We start from the raw sequence: 17867 nt of genomic DNA, 5'->3' as shown, positions 1-17867 counted from the left end.
CTGTTCTAGCCCATCTGGTTCCTTCTTTTCTCCTCCTCAGTACAACTTCTCTGCCTCACTCACCAAGTTCCAGTTCCATGAAGGCGCTTGGCTTCCCATCCTCTTATCCCCTATTCTTCATGATCATCATGTTCGTTTCGCATTACACCACCATCAAATGTCCCTCGCTCTTGAATGGCTTCTTGCATTAGGTCCAAGCCTCGGGATCCCCGCAGCTATGTTCTTCTACTTTAGCACATGAGGTAATTGTGCATTATAATAACCTTGAGGCTTTGCTTTTGTTTCCGCTTGAGTTGCTTATAATGGGAAGAAGATTAAGCATGAGATTAGTGAGGAGTCTGATTGGTATGAGATTCAAGTGGTTTTACCTGTGGGTTCTCTTGTTGTCAAGCTATTTCTGCAACGGGGATTATTGTTCTTGGGTTTGTTTAACAAGCGGTTGACAGTTGTGATTAATTTGGCTGTGAGGGATAAGCATGCTACATTTGTTGGAACTTTGGGGCTTTTGACTTGTATGTTTGGTGGGGGGTTATGCATCAGCAGTCTACCATCAGGATACCAAATGCTGATGCTGCATGAAGCAGAAGCCATTGATACAACATCATCGACTCAAGCAACAGATATTGTTGTTGATGGAGTGATGCATATGATTAGTGAAGATGATGAAACGATGAAGAAGCTGGATACATATGATGATTCTGAGAACAGTAAGTACGTTGGAGGCAAGTAAAGATGATGAACATGAGGAGGTGATCACTACGAAGTTGACGCGAGACTGCAAATTAGCAGAAGCAGACAAGTCTCTTTGGGCTACAGAGGAGATTGACAGAATAAGTGCACTATCTCAGGTACTGGTTTCTGTATCGGAATCCATCCTTAGAGATACTTTGTCATGGCTAATTGTGTTTCGAAAATTGCAAGTCCTCCTAAACTAGTTCAGCTCTGACTTATGAGCAATAGAGAGACACAAGACTGACTCTTTGCAGCCTGATACAGCATTGGAGCAGTGTAGTGGGCTGAGTTCTGAGCCTTGGGATACAGTTATATGGAGCAGCTGACTGGCTTAAAACTGGAGACAGATTCTTTGGAGATACCTCGTTTGCCTGATGTAGACCGAGAGAGAGAGCTTCCTGGATGTGCGACAGGGAATTAATGTCTCGACCTCAGTTACACACTGAATTTGCTATTGTCTGTTCATCATATAGTCTCTGTGAGAACTAAGAAGAGGAGAAAGCGCTTCGAATTATGGCATTTTGAGTCTAGCTACAAGAGTGGAGGAAAGCAGTGGAATGATTATGTTTTTTTTTTTTTGAGCAAAACCAGTGCTCTTGTGTATTAGGGATATATATTATACTAGGATCGGCCCGCCCTACGGGCGGGATATACTTTACTTGTGTGTAGATATTCTAAACCTTCATCTTATGAAAATAGTTTTGTATCCCTAAGATTTAGTGTGCCTTAATGTCGCTCGCTAAATATTTTAAAATTAAATTGTAGTATCTGTTGAACAATGTTAAAAAAGATCGTGAAAGGATTTAAGTTGAAACTCATGTACATTGTTGGTTTGGCACTGCCTTATTGATCTTTTTATTATTTATTATTTTTTCATTTTAAAAAGTTTTATCGACATGACTCTAACAGTTTTTGTGTTCCTTAATTTCTTCTACCCGATATCTTTTTAACTATCTCTATTTCTTGTGATTTTGATTCCCCAGATGATCCATTAAGCTTACCACATCCTCCCCATCCTTCACTTTTAGAAGTTCCACGTTTTGCATGAATGTCTTATTTTCCTATTTCACAAAAGAAATTAACCGACTTATCTTCGTGCAAGTATCTTGAAGCTAAGATTTGGAGTGAGCTGCTGTAAAACAAAGTTAAAATTGAGGCCCATTAATAATATCCACTGGCCCAACTTTAACATTCTCTTATTTTCTCCGTCACCAAGAATCAAACAGAAGTCCCCTTTATCTTCTTCTCCACACCGACAAACTCCATCTTCGTTAACCTCCAAGTTTATCCTTGCACCGAATCTCCTTGCCGCTGCTTTGTCTGAACAGAACCCCAAAGCTTCTCGACTCCAATAAACTCTTGTATGTTTCCATTGCGATGACAATCTCATCGACTCTGCCGAGATTCCGTTGTCGTGTCTTTAGAGCATCAGCATTGGAGGTTCATTAGGGGGATTCACACGTTTTTCAAGAAAAAAAATATTATAATATGTAGCAGTGATGATCCTGTCTCTCCAAACTCCTTCTGTATGAACCTGAGTCGTTACTGTTCAGCGGCCCCACGCCACGTGGCGGCCCGCTATTGGTCAATTTTTTTTTTTTTTAAAAAAAATAACAAACAAAAAATGAAAAAAAAAATAATAAAAAATTTAAATTATGAACCCCAACCAGAGGTTCATTAATGCTGGTGCTCTTAAAGCCCCGATTTACTGGATGGTCAAAAATAACTCGATTCCATACGCCTCCAGTGGCCATATTGTATTCCTCCGATGAATTTATCTCCGCGGAATGCATCTCCATCTTCGATTCAGTCAGCTTGAGAGATATTCACGACTCGCACTCATACCTCCCTCCTTACCCGAGTAAAGCTTATCCTTTCTAGTTTTGACTCACATGTTAATCCCGACATGTAACTCCCATTGACTTTTCTTGAGGGAAACAGTCTCACGAACCAAACATGGATCGATAACTCAGCTTCCTATTTGTCTCGAGCTTGGACAGCAAGCTCAGTCTCTTCCAAAGAGACTCAGGTACGTCTCTCTTTCTTCGCCCTTCTGAGCTCTATATGTTCTATTATTCTTTTTGATTCTTCTTGATCGTGAGAACTGAATTCCATTTTTGGGTAAGAAATTGTAACCTCTGGTCATTTTCTCCGACCAGACTCATTGCTGCTTCCACCGTGAAGTTTATGGCTTCTCAGCTTCTCCGATGCCTGTATAAGGTTATCACAATCTTAATTACATGGAATTATGTTGATACGAAGAGTTACAATGGTGGTTTGTGGACGTGGTGATTGATATTCAATGTTTGGTTTACGGTGGTGAAGATGAAGGTGGAGAGAGCTAAGATGAGAAGAAGAAGATATTATGTTTCCAGTTAGGAACTAATACGTCAATTTTTAATGGGCCAAAATAAATGGACCCAAATACGGAAACAATATGATAGCCCACGTGGACCTAAAGTCAAATTTTTATCATTCAACAAATTTTTATAATGTGTTAATATATATTTGGTGTGTTTTGATTGCGAATGGAATGTATATTGGTGATAATGATTGTTGTCACTTTGGTTGTTAGTCTTGAAAAGTATAGTCGTTATGTACATGCATTTTTGTGTCTGGTAAAGCGTGAGTTCTTCCTCTTCCATAACTTTTAAATGTTTGAGTTTTAGCTGAGGAAGTAAAAGAATTTTGGTGAGTTATGGGCAGTGAGAATACTTTCAGAAGAATTAGTAGCTGGCCGGAGCATCCGGGTTTGTCGAGCTAATCAAGCTGCAATTACTGTATGAGATAGGTCATGTCAGATAGGATACAATAGATGGAAGTTTCATATAAACTTGAAAATCGTAAATGTGGATGCGGTAAATAGCAATGTTCTAATTAGACTCTTTCATCATTTGGTGGAGAGTTCTATATATTCTCGATTCTGTTTGTTCATTTTACAGAAAGAAAAAAGCATGACAGACAACAAAATACATGTAGTTGTACTTGTTGGTGAATGAATAGCTGAACTTTTCAAGTGTCTCCCTAGAGAGATATTTAGAATCTAACCATGGGCGCCTCTGTTTGCCTGTCTTCAATGGAGTGATAAATTCGCATAATTTTCCAAGAAACATCAACCCAAACATTTTGATTTAAAAGCAACTTTAGTTACCTGAGATGAATTCATCGTCAACGTCAGTATGCCTTAACCTTAGAGAGTACTGAATTGCCACCAGGCATGTCATCTCCATTATCATCATCATTATTTTATGTCAGTCGTGACAACAACTCTTGGATCACCTCCAAAACCTTCCAGTATATAGTGAAACTCCACTGCTTGACATATACATCACTGGCTCACTGCCAACAGAAAAACCATAATATGAAATAGCCAGCGTATATTTAATCAGTTATGAAAGTGGTGATGAATGGCTTATCACTCACTGTACTCTTCACATCAGTGAGTTCTCCAATAATGTCTGAGAGTCAATGGAGCGCTCAATTATTTATAGGTTTCAATAATTAATCTTGGATGAATCAGATATTAAGCGGATGAACCTGGAATATGTGTGTTTGTATTGGCTAGGCCATGAAGCTAATCGTGATTCCGTAACCTAAACCGTTCTTCAGGTATTGGAGAGACCGGTTTGGTTCTCATCAGAAGTGGTTGAATCACTAATAAACTGAATCATTAGAGGAGAGTAGGTTAGTCAGAAGCTATGATTGCACCGTATCACATCGAACCAGCTAACTGTCAACAGAGAACCGGCATTGACACGGCGTCGGAAGGTGGCGAGACAGTGGCCATCAATGGTGGCTGGCATGAGTGTCGACTGAAACTCATGTATAAAATAAATCAAATAAACAAATGGGTTCAAGATTTATTATTTTAAATAGTTTAGAAAAAAGATATGTATACAGAGTTGAAGATTTATGAATATAAAAGCTGAAAAATTAACAGAAAATATGTTCATGAGTTTCAAGAACGGAGAACCTTAGGATCATGAAAATCATGTACACGCCATCAACTGGCCACCGTGTTTAACGTTTTTGGCTTCTCAGAATCTGAATCATGCAAGTAGATTAAACTATTAGCCATTATCATGAGGAAGAATTATCGAATGATTTTGAAATTGTGAGGATGATTTTCAATGCAGGATGTCCAACCTTTTTATAGATGAGATCCACCGCTTGGAAGAGGATAAAGAGACATTAAATGCATAATTGTGGTTGTAGTGGGTCGTGAGGGAAAAGCGAGACTTAATGATGTTGAATCAATGCTGAATCAATGAACTTGTAACGACATTGGGGTGAGTAAAAAAAAACGAAACGCCTACGCACATCTTACAGCGACGAAGTATCTCTCTCAGAGAAACCAAAATCTCTATAAACGCTAGACGTAAGCAGATTTGCAGATTATGAAGAACCCTAACGCCGATACCGTATTGAAATAGAAGGCGACTCAAAGGACAATATTGGGACATATTAAGTAAATATTCAATCTAACATAATATTTTGAAGCCCAGAGAATACACATGCATTTGAAAGCCCATTAGAAACATAAAGGGCAGCGAGACTTACGTGAGAGTAGGACAGATGTCGGCTTCTGCTGCTTCTAATTGATGACGTGTCCTAATAAGGAGAGAGGCACATTTCTTTATAATAATAGATTGTTAGGGATCCCTTTCAATATTCGATGTGGGACATTTATCTCTAATATTGTGTGGGGCAGATGTTGTCCTCATACCTGGATCTCCACTTCACGTGTACACATAATCACACATTTGTTCTACTCGGCCTTGACCATCACATTTTCTCATTGAAACGAGATTTCAATATGGTAGTGCTGTTATTATGTGATTGGAGTTCGGCAATCAAAATTCTCAGAGAATCTCTTGTCTTATATGCCAGACTATTCAAACAAAACAGAGCAATTATCAGAAACATTGGGTCATAACAGAGAGTCAGCTTACTCTAACAAAACGACATAGTTTCGTTTGAATAGAAAACAAAAACACAAAAATTGAGCAAACATTCCGTCGAACCCGGGTTCCCAGAGATTATCAACGCATCACTAACCACTAGAGTTGGCAAATTATTGTATAACCAACTAACCCATATTAATTTGTAACGCTAAGTTGTAGATTTTAAACGGTTTAAATAATAATCATAACCGGAAATTCAATCAAATATTTCACAGTTCGAATTGAATTTTTCGGACCGGTTTAGTGTCCCAGACCTAAATAGCTTCAATTGTCCGGATTAACTCTTTCCGCGACGGTTCATCTCCATCACCGCCGAGAATTGAAAAAAGCTTCAACAGTCACACACACTCTCGCTGGCAAACCGTAAAGAGGTAAACTCTTTTTTCAAATCTCTTCGTAATCGTGATCTAATCGTTCAATAGCTATTGTCAAGTACAAACCCTAATTTCAATTTCTACTCTCTACATATTTGATTTGTCCTTGTCAAATCAACAGCTATGGCTTCTTCCTCATCCGATTTGTCGAAGATGCAGAAAGATATGGAGGACCTTTTAGCTCTTCATGGGAAGAGTCTGTATGACAAGATTCAAACGTTTCCTGCCCAAGCAAAAAAAAGGTTTATCGATCAGGTTACTCGCCGAATTGTTCCACAGCCAAATGATGTAGCACTATACATTGAACAAGGAGGTGAGCCGATGCGAAACAAATATCTGAATATTGTTAATGAACTTCTTCTACAATGGATTCTATCCTCCAATCAAAGCTCCCAACCGATTTAAGGTAAGTTATATGTGATTGTAAATATTTGAATTATCATGGGAGTTAATTGTCAAATCCTTATCTACAGGTAGACCTTACTAAATTTTTTGACACCATGAGGAGTTGGGGTCTTGCTCATGCCCACTTGGATGATGTCTTGGCACATATCAGGGAAACACTCTATTGTTTCCCGTGGATGAAATCCGACCCAGTGGCTAATCTGCTCAACTTAACTGGTGATGTTGAGTATATCTACAAGGGAAACTCTTTCAAAGCTTTTATCACCATTTATCTACCAGAGTCTTATCCTAAGGATCCTCCTCAAGCGTGGGTAGTCTGCGAAGACGGTATTACGGGAATCAACCATAAGCAAATGCATGTAGCTGCCAATGGTAGCGTCAGTATTCCATATCTATGGGATTGGGATGGCAAGAGTTCCACGCTTTTACAATTTATCTTGCATATGTCCGTTGAATTTACGTCTCAGCCACCTACCTTCGTCATTGATGTTGGCATCTATTTATCTGATAATCAGGTTTTTTTGAAATTTTTTTTTTTTTTTTTTTTGTAGAGGGAGTTATTGAAGATCATAATCGACTACGGGATCATGCATCTCTACGATGAAATTTTCAAGATAACACCCGCAAGGACATATGCTTTCTTCGATGAGGTCCGTGTTTTTTTCTTTTCTTTTTCTGCCTAGCAAAATCATAATGAACTTGTGTTTACTAGGTTGCTAGACGATATCCTCCGGTTTTAGTGGATCTAGCTGGCCACATCAGGACTAGCAAAAGAGGTGTGAAAAATTTCATTGACATTGTGGCAGAGTTACTTGGACAACCTTCCAAGACCATAAGTACAGTGGATGTTGCGGATCATAGTTTCCTCCCATGAGTGAGAGTCGCTGAGAGTAATTAAAACCCCTCCAACTAACGTTTGTCGTTCTATCTAGCAATTATTTCAAGTTTCTTTAACGCCCCTAGTTGTTTCTAATCTAAGACATGATAAGCTTTTCTTGTGTTTTATTATTATCCCCAAATTTTCTGTACCATGGTGCCGTAGCTGTGGCTCATAAACTCTTTTAATTATTAGTATCTTTTCCTACTGTCTGTTGACCTGAACAGCGCTTAGGGTTATTATGTGTGTTGGTGGATCGTTCATTGATTTAACAAAGGGTATGACTGGATCTGACAAGAAGAGGATTATGTTTGCTAGATTTGTCAAAACCTTGTTCTGAGTAAACGAATCTTTTAGATAATCATATTTCTCTTGGAAAAATAAAACGGTTAAGGAAGAACAAGATCAACTGTCCAGAACAGTTGCATCAGTGAGTCACAGCAGTAACCTGTTTCTTCATCAAGCCTGAGACGGCACATTAAGGCTTGTGGAAGGACAAGGTGCACCCACGGTTGGTTCCAGCTGTTCACACCATGAGCATGAGCGTCACAGTCAAGGTAACCACAAAACTTAGTTTGGTAGCCGTTTTCTCTGAAGATTGATATGCTTGAGATTTGTTTGTGTTTGGTGATAACCGTAGAGAGTTTAGTTTATATAGAGACACTTGGGGCCTTGACTGTTACATGTAAATGGTAGAATGAAAAGGCTAAAGTAATTACATGAGAAACTCGTTAACTAGAGAACATAGTGTCTGGATTCAAGAGGGTTAACAACATTACTAGACTTGAACTTGAGGGACAAAGGCTGTGGTGAAGAGGCAAGAACATGTTCATCACCATTCTTGTGGTCAGAGTCCTTGTCGTCATCAGAGTAACCTTGGAGCACGTCACCTTCTTGAGGAGTGAAACCAAGAAGAGCACCAATCATAGTAGACCAGCACTTGAGAGAGTCCAACGGTTCTTATTGCACTGCAACACCCAGGTCCAGTGTAATAAGTCTCACCGGTTAAGGAAGAACAAGATCAGCTCTCCAACAGTGTTGAAGCTGCATCAGTGAGTCCCAGCAGTAACCTGTTTCTTCTTCATCAGCGGTTGACAAGGCTTGTGGAAGGAGAAGGTGCGTACACACCAACGGTTGGCTTCATGAGTGGTCGAGATGTCACTGTGGGTGAAGCCACAATGAGCATGAGCATCACAGTGAAGGTAACCAAGAGACTTGGTTTAGTAGCGCCATTAGAGAGTTTAGGAAGTGAATATGGTTGAGATTTGTTTTGTGTTTGTGATGAGAAGTGAGTGAGTGATAAAACTTAAGAGTGACACTTGGTGCATTGACAGTTACAAGTAAATGGTAGAGTGAAAGGGCTAAAAGTAATTCAATAAAACATAAGCTATGGATTCATGGGTTGCAACTGTACTAGGCTTAAATTTGAGGGAGAGAGGCAGTGGTGAGGAGGCAAAAGCATGTTCATCAACATTCCCACCAATCATAGAATGCAATGGTAGCCACAGGGATAGAGTTATAGAGTTTTGTCTTGATACAACCCAACTTCTTCAACGTTATTCTCTCTGATAAGCCTATATGGTGTTAAGCCTGATTATCAAGGCAGTGTGTCTTCATCAGCACTAAAACACACTCATCAAACTGCGCAAGAGCTACTTCCTGCAATTCTATGTGATTTGGGTTCAAAGCAGTCTCTGTCAGCATCTCGTTGGCATGAACCAACTCGTTTTGATGTGGTTAGAACTGATTCAGTTTCACATATTGATGGAGTTCCACCACTTGATGTTTTTTCTTTAGAATAAATTATACTATCCATCAAACTGTATATCAGTGACATGCTTTTGACCAAATTGTGATTCAAGTTTCAGTTTCCTCCAAAGTTTTGCTAGATTCCTTTGCACCACAAGATTCTGGTTTCTTGACAATATTGTCCAATGGAGAACCAATTTGATCTGGTGCAAAGCGAATCAATAGTTTCTCTCTGCTTTGACAGTTTTTTTGTCAGGGAATTTTTAAAGGCAATGATTTTTTGCTCAAATTATTTATATTCATATTTGTTGGATTCATTGGCTTTGAATGTAACACAGGAAAGATGCAGAATAAATGCAAAACATTTTAAATGCAGATTGGACTGCAATTTTTTTGCCATTCAACACATTTTTTGCAGATCAAAAATAAATAATTAAAAAATAAAAAATCTGCATGCAGATCTAAATTGCACATAAATATTTTGATCTGCAACTAAGGAAGAAAAAGAGGCTGTACACTTACAGATCAATAATATAAATTTATTTATATTGGCTATTAATTATTAATAGATAGTCTACTTTGCTAATTCATGTTATTCACTTTGAAACTAAATAACTAAATCTTTTAAACAAAATTTAATAATTTCGTTTTATAAATAATTTATTTTAAAATGAGTTTATGTTATAGAATTTAAATAATTTTATAAAACATTAACATAAAAGTATATATTCTTTTTTTGTTTTTGACATCAAAAGTATATATTCAACATATTCATATTTTTATATATTATGTTTGCAATAACTAGATATATATATATATATATATATATATATATATATATATATATATATATATATATATATATATATTATTTTTGTATTATCTATTTTCTTTGCTTTACTAAAAATCATTTATAATATTTACATTGATAGAAAACATATATATTATAGTATATTTTATTTTTATTCTTGTTATGAGTAATATAATTAAAATAATTAATAAAATTTTATTTTCAAATATTTTGTAAAACTTATTCTAATGAATATATCTATGATGTTTGGTAATTTAAATTTCATTATTTATAAATTAGAATTTGTATATTTGGTTTATATATTTAATTTTAATTATTATTTTCTAACATTTAATTAAATATGATAATTTAGTAAGTTTATTTGATAAATAAAGATACAACTGTTTTGAATAGTGTTTGAAAACCAGACTGGACTGGCCGGTCAAACCGTAACTCATCCATCTTCATGTTTCGGGTTACTCTAAAGATCGGATTTGAATTAAACCTTCAAATCTCGTAAAAACCGGTAAAACTCGTAATTTGGACTATAAAAATAATTAAATAGAAAAAATACTTTTGTCATTTTAATGAATTTTATATAATTTTTAAGTTTCAATATATTTATTAGAATTATATTTTTTCTTGTTTATGATTTTTTTTGTTATAATTGTGTTTAACTTTTATATAATGTTTAAACTTTTTTTGCATTTATTAAATTAATAAAAAATAATTGATAAGAACTTGTATTTTTGTTTTAGATATTTAATTTACAAAATTATTTTTAATATTTGGTTAAATACACTAATTCGATAAATTAACTTAACCAGTTAGATCTGCATTTGTTCTGCATGAACTGTATTTGTTCTGCTTGATTAGCGTTTTGGATTTGATCTGCGTTTTTTTGATCTGCATGCCATTCGAAGCCATTATACACTCAATTTTACTGGCTTCAACTAACTCTCGATGCAATATTTTAACATATAGTCTGACAAATAGGTACAACAGTCAATATGTCCGAGTGGTTAAGGAGCCGGACTTGAAATCTGTTAGACTTTATACGTACAGTTGAGTTAATCATATAGCATATTTTTAGAATGTTCAAAAAAAATTTCAACTTAAAGATCAAACTTGCGGGTATAGTGTTCTTATAGATATTTACATGTTTATAACTATTAAACATAATAAATTATTAATTATGTTTTTAAAAAGATAAATCAAACATTAAACTTTCTAAAAAAAAATTTGTCATCAAAAACAGACTCATACTGACTCTGTGGACCACACCGAGAGATCCTAATCCATGTGAACGACGAAAGATAGTTGTTTCCTGACACTGCGTGTTAGACTATCCGCTTTTGAATTTTGCATCTTCGGTACATAGATGATCTCTGGTCTAATGAAACTCTTTCTCAGGGTTTTGATATTTTCCAAATAATTTGCAAATGCTGGCATTTCTTCTGGTTCCGAAAGCATCTTCATCAATTGAGAACAATCCGTTGCAAATGTACCCTGAAATTGACGTAAATTTTTCATACATTCCATTGTCCATAATAGAGCTTCTATCTCCGCATGCAGAGGAGTTAGACAAGCCCGTACATTCCTCGCCCCCAACAAACCAGCAAAACCTTCTAAAATACTAAGCCAACCTTGTCTTGAGAAAACATCATTCTCCTTCCAAGAACCATCTATGAAGCACCATGTTCCTAGAATCAAAGGAAGGGTTGTAGGCTCGACCGGTAAGACTCTCATGTTTTCCTTGGATACATGTGCCTCAGCCCAGAGTGTTGATTCTGTTTCTGCCAATTTGAACGTATGTCGAGGATCCATATCCAAATTACTAAAAACTTTACTATTCCTTCCTTTCCAAAAAACTTTATAATTTATAATAAAAAGGTTTATTTTCAGATAAAAACAAAACAAATATAAGAATTATTATATGTTTTTTAAAATATATTTTATTTTTGAGAATTTTATTATATTTACTTATAGTCAATTATCTAATATAACATATAAATAAAATATCATTAATATATATTCATTAGTTTTTATCAATATATATATAAATATATGTATATATATTTGCTTATTGTTGTGTTAAATTTTAAAAATTCACATATTAAAAATATTTTAGAAATTTTATTTATTTGATTGATTAGCATTTAATTATAAATTGTTTTATATCTAACTATAAATTTTATAATAAAATATTATTTTCAGATAACAACATAATATATTTAAGAATTATGTTATGGTTTATAACATGTTTTATTTTCAGATAACAACAGAATATATCTAAGAATTATCTTATGTTTTAAAACATGTTTTTACTTTTGAAAATTTTATTATATTTATCTATAATCAATTATCTAATATAATATATAAATATAACAGTATTAATAGAAAATCGTTTTTAATTATTTATATTTTAGATAATTCCTATTATTATTAATTTTAATCATTTATTTAATCAGATATATTTTAAATTCATTTTTATTTTTGACTAATTTATATAATTTATTCATTAAGGGTATAAACGATATTAATTGCTCTAACTTTTAACATGAGAGCTCGGATGCAAAAATTTACTTCGCAAATAATATTATAGATCTTAATGATGTAAATTATAAATGTTCGGAATATGTATAGGATCAAATTGTTTTCCACAAAATAAGAATATATTTTGCACTGCTATGTTGCACGGAAGCTTCATCGGACGTCCGCTTCCCGCTTCGGAATCAGAATCAGAATCGAAACCTTGTGGAAGCTTGCGGAATCTCGCTTCCAAAACGTTTCTAAAATATTCTCTTTAAAAACCTGTTGGAATCTTATGATTCCGTTTTGGAATCACTCTTCCGTTTAAAAAACAAATACAATGTATATCAATAAAATATAAAACTATAGTTTTAATCTATATAAAATAAAATAAATTAATAGTAATGAATATTGAGTTATAAATATACAAATATCAAAAATAATACTATAACTTATCTTTATGCATTGAGATTTTTTATTAAAGATATAGCACATATTGAAACATATTGTGTCAATTATTTATGAAGATTAAAATAATTAATATAATATTTTTTGTAAACATAATTTATGTGTATTTTTACAGTTTTAATATAAAATCATTTCAAAATTATTATAAATGAATAAATGTTTTATTTCAAATTTAAATCATATAATTTTTAGTCCTAATTTTTTTAAAAATTTACATATATATATGTAGATATCTATATTTATATATAGATATACGCTTCCAACACTTACCCGCTTCCTAATATTTTAAAAAATCTCGCTTCTGCGCTTTCTTACGCTTCTGCTTCCACGTACCCGCTTCCGTTTCCATGTAACATATTTTGCTAATCAAATTAAACAATAGATTTGATTCTCTAATAACTCCCGCCACAAACCTCTAAAATATCTTCCTCTAATCTCACCTTTCATCTCTCTCCAGTTGGAAAATTTGACAAAATAACCCCAATTTTTGAAAATAAGCCAAAAAAATCACCTACTAACAAACACGCTATTTTAACCTTCAACTTCTAGTCAAACACGAATAAATATCATACTTTTATTCACAAAGCCATTTTAGTCTCGTCAAAATTCAACTGTTTTGTGTCGTTAGTTATATTTAACAGTTGACTTTTAATGAACCAAAATGGCTTGGTCAACACAAATATGAGATTTTTTGTTCCAATTTTTAAAGGTTGAAGATTAAAATTGTTAAATTAAAAATATATTAATTAAAAATTGTTGTTATTCTTCTTCTTTTTTTGACAACAAAAATTGTAGTTTTTCATATCGATAAGAATGACTAATTTAATAAAATATTCTCAAATAAGTTTAGATATAATATTTTAAAACTGAATTAAACACTAAAAAAAATTGTTTAACAAAATAACTTAATTAAAAATACAATTATAATGTAAATTCAGATATAACATAAAATAGTTAAGTGCTTATGTTCAAAACAATTTTAAGAATAAAAACATAAAAGTTAAAGTTAAACCTAAAACACTTTATTTTTTTGAAGGCAGCCCTAAACACGTTGTTGTTTAATGTATGATCACATATACTCGATAGAAGATGAACCAAGTGAAAAAGGATGAAAGCAAGTGCGTGAAAGAAATTTTCGGCGGCTGAGATTTATTCGTGAAAGTATGAAATTTATTCGTGTTTGACTAGAAGTTGAAAGTTAAAATAGCGTGTTTGTGAATTGATGGTTTTTTGGCTTATTTTGAGTTGAAGGTTATTTTATCAATTTTCCATCTCCAATCTCATGTTTTATTCTAATATAAAGACATTCTAATGCCAAACTAAAACCGTGGACTTTTACTAGTTGGAGATCGATCACTCGCCAAAGTCATTTTCGCCACAACAAGTAACAACTCGCTGACTAAGCTATTAAATGGGCTGCATTCGGACTCTTTGAGCCCATTTTAATAAATGGGTGGGGACTGGGTTCTCCTAGCCAACTGAAATATTATTTGAGCTGGAATCAATACTATTAAATTAGGAACATGTCCTATTGATAATAGTTGAGTCCAATTTTTTTTTTTGACGTCAGTTGAGTCCAATTTAAAATATAACTGCAATTAAAATCAATATTACATGTTTAAATATTTAAACTAAAAGATGATGGAGATATTGTTTGATTTCGTTTTATGATTAAATCTTTTGTGAAATATAACTAACCAACATTATGCCACTGAAAGACTCTACTGAGACAAAGATGGGCTGTCAAGAACGTAGAGGAGGTAGGATGGTCAGTTGGTCAGATCTAGTATGGATCGTACATGGACGGTAGTTGGAGTCGGCGGCTCTCCTAGGGTTCCCTCGTCTGGGATTGATCCCTGGGGAAGAGGAATACAAATACAAGAACTTCTTAACTACATGTACATCTATAGTTATATATATTACTATATATATTGTAATACAATAAAGAAGAAAGAAATTTTACGCTTAGTTAAATGAGATCATCTTCTTCATCTCCTCTGAATAATGAAGACATTGATACACGGAATAATGAAAATATTTAAGATAAACTATGGACATGAGATAATTCAGTGTGAGAGGAATAAGCTGGTTGTGATCTAGCTGGACACCTAAGATCACAATATATTGAGATGATCAAATGTGATAGCTAATTCATGAAAGGTAAACTATGAACTATGCTTATTCAATGGTCTGTTAATCCAACATGATAAGGTAGGCCGGAGAGAAGTCAATAGCATGAGTAAGATGATTCTCTGTGTATGTCAAGGATGATCCACCATAGATGTTATACATGTTAGCTTATAATCGTTTTAGATGGTATGGAACATTATTTTAGTACGATGTATAAACCAAGAAATATGAATTGATATGCAGGTTTATTAAAAGTTTATATGTTGTCGTATAACTATTATAGATTTAATTCAGTAGATGATATTAATGAAGTTATAAAAATAAATGCGTCTATATATTTAGTCACAACTTTGTTCAATAGGTGCAAAAAAAAACATGCCAAGGTCATTTTCAAATAGGACTCTAATTTGATGGAATGGTCAAATCTACTCTATTAAAATAAAGTCCTAAATTTATCTACCATTAGAAATTGTCATTTAAATTTTGGACCCTTTAAATTTGTTATTAAACTATTTAATTTATATGGACCATTTTAAATTTGCTACAATAGTATTATTATTAGACGGTACTAAAATTACACAACCGGACAACTTAAACTAAACCAACATTAAATACATTAAAACTTAACTAATCCCTTAATCTGAAATTAAAACAAAACTAAACCGAGGGTTATATACTATTAGATTAACAATACAATAACTCAAACTAGACCTCATGTTGGTATATATAATCGTTTTTGCTTCTCTTGAGATCATAAACTGCACCAAAAAATATTAGATTAATTAATATGTTTCTCCATCTTTCATCATAATATACATTAGAAAAAGATAGTATACTATAGTTATGTCCAGTTGATAGATTTTTTATGCATTACTGCTTGGTTCTTTCTTACAATGACGCACATTTAGATTGAGATCACTTTCTTTTCTGTTAAACTTAGAGAAATCTGCCATTATGAACACAGTGGTGTCAATATATAAGATTCAATCATATAGAGATTATATTATGTTCATCTTTTACGTTAAATAAGTTTTTTTTTTTGTTTATCATAGCTCAAAAAATAATTTATACACGTGTCTTTTATGGTAAATTAGATATTTTGTAATTTAAATAAGATTAATATCTAATAATTTTGTAAATAGAATCATTATCTAAAAGAATTATTAGAAACATGTTATCAAGAATATATTTGATCAAATATTTACTAACGTGTCTTGCAAACAAAATAACTGTTAACAACTTAATTTGATTTCTTTACTTTGTTATTCTGTTATATTTGATAAGATAATATATAATTTTCAAGATTTTGTTCCTTATATTTCGAGCTCTCTATTTATTAACTTCCAGTCTACATTCTAAATATTGTGCTCCTTTCAAATATATATCTTAACTTCTTATAACAACTTCTAGAAAATATGGAAATCAGAATATGCTATTGATCCTTTCAAATATGTAAATCAGAATATACCTAACGAGACTTATTATCTTAAAAGTAAATCCAAAAAATATTTGGACCAAATATGTTAGATCTTTTTAACAACAAAAATAGTTAGAAAGGCGTCATATTAATTTGTTAATATAGTCCATACCAAACTGTTAATTTACAAACAAAACATCTAACACTAGAATAAAAAAACACCATGTACAACATTGAAAATTTGTGCACAGAAAAAAACACCATGTACAACATATTTCGTAACCATCACAATTCAATATATCTAAAAAAATATTATATATTGTCAATTACATAAAAATATTATAAACATACATTATTTACCACTAAATATACATAAAATTAGATAGAACAATATCCGCACACAGCGCGGATCCGTATCTAGATACGGACCCGCGCTATGCGCGGATATTATTTGGACAAATTACTCTAATTATTTTTGAGTTTAGATTATATAATTTAAGTTATATGTTTATAATATGATGTCTTCCTTATAATTTAATTTTGTTTTGTTTTTTGAAGTATATATAATGTTTGCTTGTTTAGTACATACATCAAACACACGTTTGTTTGTTAAAACCCAAAATTTAAACAAATTTGGCCCATATAATAATACTTGATAAATGTTTGTGATCCATTAATTTGTAACGTAAGTACAGTTCAAGTATTTTGATTTGGCCCATTTATAAAAACAATATAGTTTGATAAAAAATTAAAGGAAGCCTAGAATTTTTTTTTTTCCGGGAAGATCAACTACTTCAACGTGTCCTTCTAAAAAAATCAACAACTTTATTTTTTCTTCTTCTTCGACGGTGGTTCTGTAATCGATCAAAATCACTTGAATCGTTCCCTTCAAATCCATGATCAAATCGTTCAAAAATCATTCAAGTCAATCGATCTTGTGTTTTTAAGGTTAGACTCTTTTGATTTTTGTTTGTAAACACTCATATTAAGCAATCAGGGTTTGAACTTGGTTAATCAGTTGGAATTTTTTTAAACGTTCATAGATCTCTCACCTAGAGTTCTAGATCTCCCATCATAATGTTCGATTTCAAGATCTGCTTTAGTTCCGGGTCCACCATCACCAAGCTTTAGACTCACAGATAAGTTTTATTTTTAAATTATAAAAATTTATTTTTGCTGTATAAACAGGATTTAGAAATCCTATTATGTTAATGAATAATTGATTATTGATACGTTTTTGTACAGGTAACAAAAGTTTTTTCTTAAAAGGACATAAGAAGAGTAGAAGGCAAACATGATATCTATAATAATAATCTTGGCTTTTCTCTCACCTCAGCCCTCCACGTCCTTCTTTTTGATGTGGGCATTTGCCGCCACGTGTCGGCTCTTTACTGGTCACGCTTTTCCTATTTTTTTTTTTAAATTTTTT

The 17867-nt window shown here is 33.0% G+C and overlaps 1 protein-coding gene, 1 long non-coding RNA gene and 1 pseudogene across 2 annotated transcripts; 1 reads left to right on the top strand and 2 right to left on the bottom strand.

Moving 5' to 3' along the window:
* Positions 1–2306: 2306 nt before the first annotated feature.
* Positions 2307–5686, bottom strand: LOC125587489. The gene is made up of 3 exons (XR_007323771.1): positions 4706–5686; positions 3884–4544; positions 2307–3799 (listed from the first exon to the last, which is right to left on the bottom strand). It is a non-coding gene; the product is annotated as an uncharacterized LOC125587489 (long non-coding RNA).
* Positions 5687–5925: 239 nt separating this feature from the next.
* On the top strand, positions 5926–7716 carry LOC106397520. Its single transcript, XM_022703162.2, has 5 exons — positions 5926–6067; positions 6192–6476; positions 6544–6990; positions 7027–7125; positions 7188–7716. The coding sequence occupies exons 2-5, from the start codon at positions 6420–6422 to the stop codon at positions 7347–7349; spliced, it is 765 nt and encodes a 254-aa protein (XP_022558883.1). The 5' UTR covers positions 5926–6067; positions 6192–6419; the 3' UTR covers positions 7350–7716.
* A 371-nt stretch (positions 7717–8087) lies between these two features.
* Positions 8088–11718, bottom strand: LOC106412265 (annotated as a pseudogene).
* Between the last annotated feature and the right edge of the window lie 6149 nt (positions 11719–17867).

This window comes from Brassica napus, chromosome A2 (assembly GCF_020379485.1).
Source record: "Brassica napus cultivar Da-Ae chromosome A2, Da-Ae, whole genome shotgun sequence".
NCBI lineage: Eukaryota > Viridiplantae > Streptophyta > Magnoliopsida > Brassicales > Brassicaceae > Brassica > Brassica napus.
This window is presented reverse-complemented; position numbering and strand designations above follow the sequence as displayed.

Excerpts from the sequence above, each read along its gene's own strand:
- LOC106397520 (XM_022703162.2), top strand. The coding sequence starts at position 6,420 with ATGAACTTCTTCTACAATGGATTCTATCCTCCAATCAAAGCTCCCAAC. Across the intron at positions 6,477-6,543 it reads AAGCTCCCAACCGATTTAAG|GTAGACCTTACTAAATTTTT; the intron begins GTAAGTTATATG and ends CCTTATCTACAG. Across the intron at positions 7,126-7,187 it reads CATATGCTTTCTTCGATGAG|GTTGCTAGACGATATCCTCC; the intron begins GTCCGTGTTTTT and ends TGTGTTTACTAG.